The 8,887-nt window shown below is 41.3% G+C and overlaps 1 protein-coding gene across 3 annotated transcripts in view; it reads left to right on the forward strand.

Moving 5' to 3' along the window:
• dnajc17 (DnaJ (Hsp40) homolog, subfamily C, member 17) overlaps positions 1–8,235 on the forward strand; it is a 73,437-nt gene extending 65,202 nt beyond the window's left edge. For all 3 annotated transcript variants that reach the window (XM_063007289.1, XM_063007291.1, XM_063007290.1), the window contains one exon: positions 7,588–8,235. In XM_063007289.1, the coding sequence (XP_062863359.1) occupies positions 7,588–7,716 (129 nt within the window). In that variant the 3' untranslated portion in view covers positions 7,717–8,235. The remainder of the gene's footprint in view (positions 1–7,587) is intronic.
• The last annotated feature ends 652 nt before the right edge of the window (positions 8,236–8,887 follow it).

The raw sequence follows: 8,887 nt of genomic DNA on the forward strand, positions 1-8,887 counted from the left end.
TGCATTGTTAAATGAGATTTTTGCCAGGTTCTGTCCGTTGTAGGTTTCTGCTGTTGTGTTTGGTCCTACTTCGTCTCAAACCCTGGGATGTATAACCCTAGCTGCTTGGGGAAAGTATTTCCAGATCCAATGTTGGCCAGCCCGTTCTAAACTGAGGTGTTTTGTGTATATTCAGCTGTGTGCTTCGTGTGGATTTGGTTCTAATGATCTTGTCCATAAATACAAGCAAAACAACCACTGCTTTGTCTACACAGGTCTGCCTCATCTGCTTTGTCTTTGATTTTCTGTGCGATTTATTTATGCTCTCTCAGGGTAGTCAGGAAAGTTGCCAAGAAAACTTAGTTTTTCTTCCACCTATGTCATGAATCTTATCTGTTAAGTCTGTCATTCTGAGGTGGAAAAAATAAAGGATACTCTTGAAAATTACTGTAGATAAAGAATGACATAATTTCCCTGTTGTAATGCCAGGTTTTCGCAATGTGAAAAATGTAGACCAAGATACATAATTTCGCAGTTTTATTGAGAAAACAAACTTAAATCATTTAGAGGGATAGTTGGGGATGTGACTGTGTTCAAAATAAACCAATCTCATCCAAACTCATGTTAAATACAACCCCAAATCAGAAAAAGTTGGGAGAGCATGGAAAATGCAAATAAAATAAAGATACAATGTTCCTTACATTTACAGACAGTTTGAACCCAAGATATTTCATGTTTTATCTGCTCAACTTCATTTAATTTATTAATAAACATCCATTCCTGCATTTCAGGTCTGCAACACATTCCAAAAAAGCAATTTAGGGCTAGTAATGAGGTGAAAAAACTAAATAATGATGTGATTCCAAACAGGTGATGTCAACAGGTGATTGTAATCATGGTTTGGTACAAAAGCAGCATCCAGGAAAGGCTGAGTCTTTGATGAGCAAAGATGATCAGAGGATCTCCAGTTTGTCAATAAATGTGTGAGAAAATGATTGAAATGTTTATAAATAATGTACCTCAAAAAAAGATTGGAAGGTATTTGCATATTTCTCCCTCTACTGTGCATAATATCATTAAACCATTCAAGGAATCAGGAGGAATTTCAGTGCATAAATGCCAAGGGCGCAAACTCAAGCTGAACGCCCGTGATCTTCCATCCCTCAGACGACACTGCATCAAGAACCGCCACTCAACAATAGCTGATATAATCACATGGGCAAGGGATTACTTTGGCATCCTTTGGACTTCCCTGGGCTCGGAGGCATCTAGAATAACCATCACACAGTGGAAACATGTATTGTGGTCAGATTAATCAGCATTTCAGGTCGTGTGCTCCGGACCAAAGACGAAAAGGACCATCCAGACTGTTATTAGCTACAAGTCCAAAAGCCAGGGTCTGTCATGGTGTGGGGCTGTGTCAGTGCCCTTGGCAAAGGTCATTTACACTTCTGTGATGATGCACATCTTAAGACGTGTTTGCAGGAAGAATGGGATTTTGATGGGTTGTGATCTTACTATGAATTCCTTTCAGTAATTAACAGTGGACAGCAGACATTGGTGCTTTAAAAGAAAAAACATCTTTTGGCTTTTTGGAGTGCAAATCCAGGATGTGCTCTATACACCAGGTTAAAATTAATTCCACCTTACACAGGTGCACTTTTTTTTTTTTTTCTTTTCAAAGCATTTTCCTCCCGATTTAGCGCACTCAATTTTGTCTTCTGCTGCAGAGAGATACCAGATTGAGATCCAAGGAGAGCATGTCACTGTACACGCCATCTTCCGACACGTGCACAGCCCTCCTCTTCTCGCCCATGCTTTCTGCACAGGCGTCTCTACCGCCAATCAGGGTCCTTACACAGCATATGAAGATCCACCCACCCACACATAGTCCGGCCCCCACCCTGCAGATACGGTGGCCAATTAGTATCTGCTGCAGGCACTGCCAATTATGCCCGCCAGATGGCGCCTAGCCGACCGGTAGCAACACCGAGTTTCAAACCCGAGGATTTCAGAAACTCAGTGCTGGTGTGCTAGCGGAATATCCCACTGCGCCACCTGGGCGCTTGGGCACTCACCATTTAATCTTTTTGAAAATCTGTTAAGTGCTTCACATTGTTGGTGCTAAATGTCAGAGCTTTTTCAGAGCAAATATGTCTTTCTATTTTAGTCTGTCTTGCTCCTGTTGGTCCACCTCATGTATGTCATGCTTAATTTCAAATATGCAAGTAAGTGCACATTGTACAACTAGAAAATGAACAAAAACATGATAACATCTCGCCTCACAAAGACCAACGTGCATCATATTTTACATTTTTCTGATGTTCATTTTACTGCCAGTCATGCCAGAAATGGTTTTTGCCCTGAAACGTTCAGAGTTTTCAAGAGCTGACAGCTCAAACCTAATTTCTGTTTAATAATTCAGGTTAAATGGTGAACATCATAAAAAAACAAGTATATTAGCTCTCATATCAGAGACCAAATTCCTGTTTCAAAATCTGGAGTCTGAGATGTGGCTCTTGGCAAATAATTGTTTTTCAATAGAAGATAATGTCTCTAACCTTTGGGTGTTCTTCAGTCTTTTAGGTTGGGACTCAAGTAAACATTTCTTGGAAATCTGCATTCCACCCAGGAGTTTTTAATCACGGTGATGAGATTAAAAAAGAAGCTGAAGCTGATTACACTGTTCTCAGACAAATTTGTACAATGTATTTTAGCACATGCCAACACGAGCACAGGGCTCGAAACACTCCCTACCTTGATGGCGAACAGTTTGATTATTGTTTGAAGAGAAACTGCATTTTTTCAGCTGCATTCTTTCGCATTGTTCAGTGGTTTAGCTTTAATAATGCTGCCATGACTGAGGTTTGGCCTGGAACCAGCCTTATGATTGAAGTTGCTACACACAGTGTTGAATTTGTACTGTGTAGATTTGGTTTGTACTGTTCTTTAACTAGATTGTTTTGATTTTAAGGAATTTGTACTGAAATTAAATACTGGAACATGTTTGCACATCTAGTCCAAATGTGCAACATGGTGATGAGGAAACATTGAAAGTTACACATACTGCATGGGGTTTAGGATTTATTTACTGAAACAAATAATAAGCATTTGAAATTGTTCTTTAAATTTTTCATAAATGTTTTAGTTGATTTAGCCACTTCTATGTTTATTTGGCTGTATTCCTGTACTTTAAATAGAATTGAAAGCATTCAGGTCCAGCAGAAGAAGAAAAATACAAAACCAAATGTTTTCAGATGGTCAGTTGCATTTAAATAAGTGATGAAAACATGTCATTTTATTTCCCAGTCTGTTCTTGTATAGCAGACATAAGGCAGTAAACGTTTGTGCCTGTACTGGCTTTTCGTTGGCGTTATCAGATGGTTTACATGGTGTCGGGTAATCCTGGCCTCCCTGCGTTGCTCACTGGCTTTGTTCTTTAATAAAGTGGAGGAAGTTGACACTATAAACACTGAAAGCAAACAATATTAGGAAGTTGCGTTTTAATCTGGCTGAGATGAAGTGTATGTGTGTTTGTGTGCACGTGTGTGTGTGTTAGCTACATATACTATACAAATGAACAATTACTCTAGCATGTCTGTTGCACTTACCGAAACCTCACTAATCAATAGAAAGAGACTTCAACTGACGAGATCAGGATTGATTTCTGGATCATTCTTAGCACTGCAACACTGCAATGACATTAACGTGGTGGCAACTTGGTTGTGTGGGTTGCAGTGGTGTGAGTGTATCAGGTGCAGCAGTGTTGGTGGCATTTTTAAACACCTTGATATATACAGCCATCAGCATTCTGCGATTTCCGTGACTTCACTGACCTGTTACTTGCCACAGGTGGGTTTAAGCACAAATTAAAGGAGTGTCACTTGAATGAAATCCAATTGCAACAATATTCAGGAAGAACTGGTAGATGTTCTGGAAGAAGTCCAGGGGTGCCAATACTTTTGGCTATGACTGTAGAAGCTGTGATAGATATATATAGATATATTATTTATGCATTTTCTCCCGTTTTAGCACATCTTATTGCCCGATTGCATCATGCTTCCTCTCCGCCAATGCCGATCCCTGCTCTGATTGAGGAGAGCGAAGCTAACCCTCCAACACGTGGGCGGCATGCCGTTTGCAACTTTGACGAGTGCAGTGCAGCTCAGCGTTGTGTACGGAGAGACACACCCTGAGATCACTCTTATCTCGTCTCTGTGCAGGCACCATCAATCAGCCAGCAGAGGTCGTAATTGCACCAGTCATGGGAGAGAGACCCCATCCGGCTTACTCCCGCTCATCTGAACAACAGGCCAATCGTTGTTCATGTGGCCGCACAGCCTTAGCCGGCAGGCAGAGCTGAGATTCGATATGATGTATTCGAGATCCAGCTCTGGTTCCAGTGTGTGTGTTTTTACTGCTGCGCCACCTGAGCGGCCGCTGCGATTTTTTTTTTATATGTTATTTGATAAAGCACCGCTGCTGGGTCGAGTGTAAGATGTGCTGTTTAGATATTAGAAACACAAGATAATAATCTGTATATCTGTGTGAGAAGGCGTCGCCACCGGCCCTGTAATAATTGAAACATCTTAAACAACCAATGACTCAGAGGCTCAGACATGAGTCTGAATGAAGCATGTTCTCACCTTAAATGGGTATTTTCTCACACCTAAACACTGAGAAGTAACCCTCAGCTGCGCTCGCGACTCCATATGGAGCGACTCCAAAGCCGTTCAGCTATGCGCACGTGTACTGTTATGACACATTAATTTGTGTACATGAACCCCGAGGCCAAACACACTGCTCACACCTGCAGAGATGCTCAGTGTGAGTCACAGCGAGAGACGGCCACCGCAGTCTTCCAGCTCATTCTGCATTCAGCCAACCATCTGGTGCATCGCATGCCAAAGCCCAGCAGCTGTTTACTGACATCACTGCCATTCCCATGATCGCATGAACCCATGATCTCATCATGCCATCCACAAGTGATAATAACTAGTGATTCTACCTACTTCTAGACACTGTTTTCTGAACATCCAGATCCAAATGTCAATGTCCAAATGTCTAACATGCTAGCCCACCACTGCTGAGATCTCAGCTCTGCTATCAACTAGCCGGGAACTTACACAGACCCAATTGCTATGTCCAAGACCAGGCCATTTGGAGGCCAAGTCAACACCTCAAACTCGTTGTTGTAGACACCCTGACTTCTCTACGGCTATGCAGCCACATATGCAACAAACTGCGATGCACTTCTTCAGCAATTTGAGATACAAGAGCTCGTCTGTTGGATCAGACCACACTGGTCAGCCTTTGCTCCCCATGTGCATCAATGAGCCTTGGGCGCCCATGACCCTGTCGCCGGTTTATCACTGTTCCTTCCTTAGGCCACTTTTGATAGATACTGACCACACAAGAGCTGCAGTTTTGGAGATGCTCTGACCCAGTTGTCTAGCCATCACAATTTGGCCCTTGTCAAACTCGCTCAGATCCTTACGCTTGTCCATTTTTCCTGCTTCTAACACATCAACTTTGAGGATAAAATGTTCACTTGCTGCCTTATATATCCCACCCACTAACAGATGCCGTGATGAAGAGATAATCAGTGTTATTCACTTCACCTGTCTGTGGTCATAATGTTATGCCTGGTCGGTGTATATTATTTAGGTATTTTTACACTATATGTTAAAATGTATGGACGTTTAAATCAAGTGATCCTTTATGTCGCCCATTTTTAAAGCCTCACCCTTTTTTCTTAAAGACTAGTGACAAACATGTTTAGTTTTGCCTTTCTGTGATCCTCCTCATCTGGTTTTGGCAAAGCCATGTTTATCTAATGCACAACAAAACCCAAACACATGACACACACTGTACACGCAGCCCGCAGCCATGGTGTAACAGTACACTTCATTGGTGTAATTGTATAATTACACAACATATAAACACACACACACACACACATACACACACCTGCTGCGCTTTATTGTTCATCCTTGCTAATAAAGAAGCACTGCAATGCTGTGCCTTCAGCCGTGTTTCTGTCCATAAGGTGGTGCAGCAGAGCTTTGGTTTGAAGAGCGTTCTTTCTTTTGTTTGGTTTAATTGAAGATGCAGCATTTGTTTATGTACTTAATTGAGCTTGCGTGATGTTTGGTGGTTAGGAGGTGGACGAGAAGCTTGAGCTCACACAAAAGGAATGCTAATGGCAGTTCTCTCCTTCCTGCAAACTCTGCACTATATCTCCTCCATCCTGTCTTTTTTTTCCCTTCTATTCGAACATCACTTGTAACTGCTGCCAACATTTCTTACAGATTTTCATTATCATATTATATCTTTCAGATACAAAGTAATATGTATCTATTGCTGTCATTTTCCACCCATTTTAAAATAAATAAATAAAAATTCCATGCATAAGACATTGATAGACATTGATTGATGTGCATTGATAGGCCAAAATATGACTAACACCCACCTAATATGCTGTCAAAACAGCTTCTTCCATTGCTCGGATGTCCAGTTCCAATGCCTGCGTGTCCATTGTAGGTGCTTTCATTGGTGGACAGGAGTTAGCATGGGCACTTTGACTATGCAGCCCCATACACAGACGGGTTTGATGCACTGTGTTTATACATTCACCTTATCACCAGTATTAAAATAAAAAAAAAGTATATAAATCACGTCGTCTTGCATCAATAAGTCTTGGCCGCCCAACATCCTGTTGGTGCTCACAGGTAGCCACAATTTCTGAAGATACTTCAACTCAACCCAGCTGGTGGGGCATAACAGTATGGCCCTTATCTGCATATATATATATAAATAGGTGGCATATGATCACATAAAAAGATCAGACAATAGCAACCATGGATCAAGCAAAAATCAGCAAAAACGGCACTTGTTAAACTGCAACAGTTAGGTTTCTCAGTTCCCAAACCATAAAAAGTCTCATTAATAAGAAAGATGATGGAACACAATTGTATTCTGTTTTAAAAAATAAAAAAAAAATCAGTGGTAAACCGGCGACAGGGTCATGGGCGTGTGGTCTGATCCAACAGACGAGCCACTGTAGCTCAAATTGCTGAAGAAGTTAATGCTGGTTCTGATAGAAAGGTGTCAGAATACACAGTGCATAGCCGCAGACCAGTCAGTTAGGAAGGTGGTCAAAATGTTATGCTTGATCGGTGTGTAATTCAGTGCCTGACACAAACGCAAAGAAATTGGAGGTGTGTAACAATTAAGTTGGTAGGTGAAAACATTGGAAATATTTTCTTTGTACCTTTATCAGTTAAACAAAGATTTAAGAGAATTATTATTAATTATAATTAGTATTAATATTGCATTATACAATATGTCCCAACTTGGGGAAATAGAGTTTGTACTTTAAACAGATCATGTTAATACCCACCACTGTATGGGGGCTAGTAATTTGGAAACCTCTGTATCATTTACATGACAGACAATGCAGTATTACAACTGGAGATGTTTTGAGTTCTGGGTGCCTCAAATATAACACAAACAGGAAGTCTCTTACTAAAAGCAGCAGGTTTAACATTTTTGCAATTTGTACCAGACAAATAAACCTTGTGTGTGTTTGTGTGTGTGTGTTTGCAGACATCTCTGAGCACAGAGCGGGATTATGAGAGCCTGGTGCTAATGCGTATGAGGCAGGCGGCGGAGAGACAGAAGCTCATTGAGCAAATGCAGCGTGAAGATGAGGAAGATGAAGCAGTAAAGGCCTGAGCACACATGTTCACCAGCTTCTCTACTGTATATAAATTCTTTTACTGTTCACTTGCGTCTGTCTTCACGTTTTAAATCCTCACAAATCAATAAAACATTTACTTTGGTAAAAGCTGGCAATCAGGGTTGCGTAACTCGGTGTGTTTCTCGGCTTACTTCCGAGGGCGTGTCGGAGCAGCGAGGATATTTTCTCTAAGCAAACACGCATGCTGCGAACTGCTTTAACCGGCTGGCACACGGCCTGAAACTGCTGACCTTGTCTCTGAGGTGAATTTCTGGATGTATAAATTGTTCTTGTCCTTCTGAAGCCGGAGGGAAAATATAAACAGGGTTTTTTTTAATAGGAAAAACCACCATGCAAGATGATGAAAGGTGATTGGAGGCTTTGGCCTTACTGCAGTAACTGTGGTGGTTATAATTATTACCTTTTAGACTTTTGTCTACTGGACACTGTGGTTTAAAGGTCACGCAAAGAGCTTCAAGGCCAAAATCTATAATAAAAGGCTTCGTTTTTAGGAACCGTATTTGTTTTCTTGTACATTTTAGTAAAATATGAGAATCTTTACTGCATTTTGAGATCCACTTAAGAGATGAATAATTTTTGAGCTGCATTAATCATAAACCGATCAGCCATAACATTAAAACCACCTCCTTGTTTCTACACTCACTGTCCATTTTATCAGCTCCACTTACCATATAGAAGCACTTTGTAGTTCTACAATTACTGACTGTAGTCCATCTATTTCTCTACATGCTTTCCATAAGTGAATCGGACAGCAGCGCTACTGGAGTTTTTAAATACCGTGTCCACTCACTGTCCACTCTATTAGACACTCCTACCTAGTTGGTCCACCTTGTAGATGTAAAGTCAGAGACGATCGCTCATCTATTGCTGCTGTTTGAGTTGGTCATCTTCTAGACCTTCATCAATGGTCACAGGATGCTGCCCACGGGGCGCTGTTGGCTGGATATATTTGGTTAGTGGACTATTCTCAGTCCAGCAGGGACAGTGAGGTGTTTAAAAACTCCAGCAGCGCTGCTGTGTCTGATCCACTCATACCAGCACCATGTCAGTATCACTGCAGTGAGAATGATCCATCACCTAAATAATACCTACTCTGTAGTGGTCCTTTGGGGGTCCTGACCATTGTAGAACAGCATGAAAGGGGGC

The sequence above is a fragment of the Trichomycterus rosablanca genome, chromosome 13, assembly GCF_030014385.1.
Source record: "Trichomycterus rosablanca isolate fTriRos1 chromosome 13, fTriRos1.hap1, whole genome shotgun sequence".
NCBI lineage: Eukaryota > Metazoa > Chordata > Actinopteri > Siluriformes > Trichomycteridae > Trichomycterus > Trichomycterus rosablanca.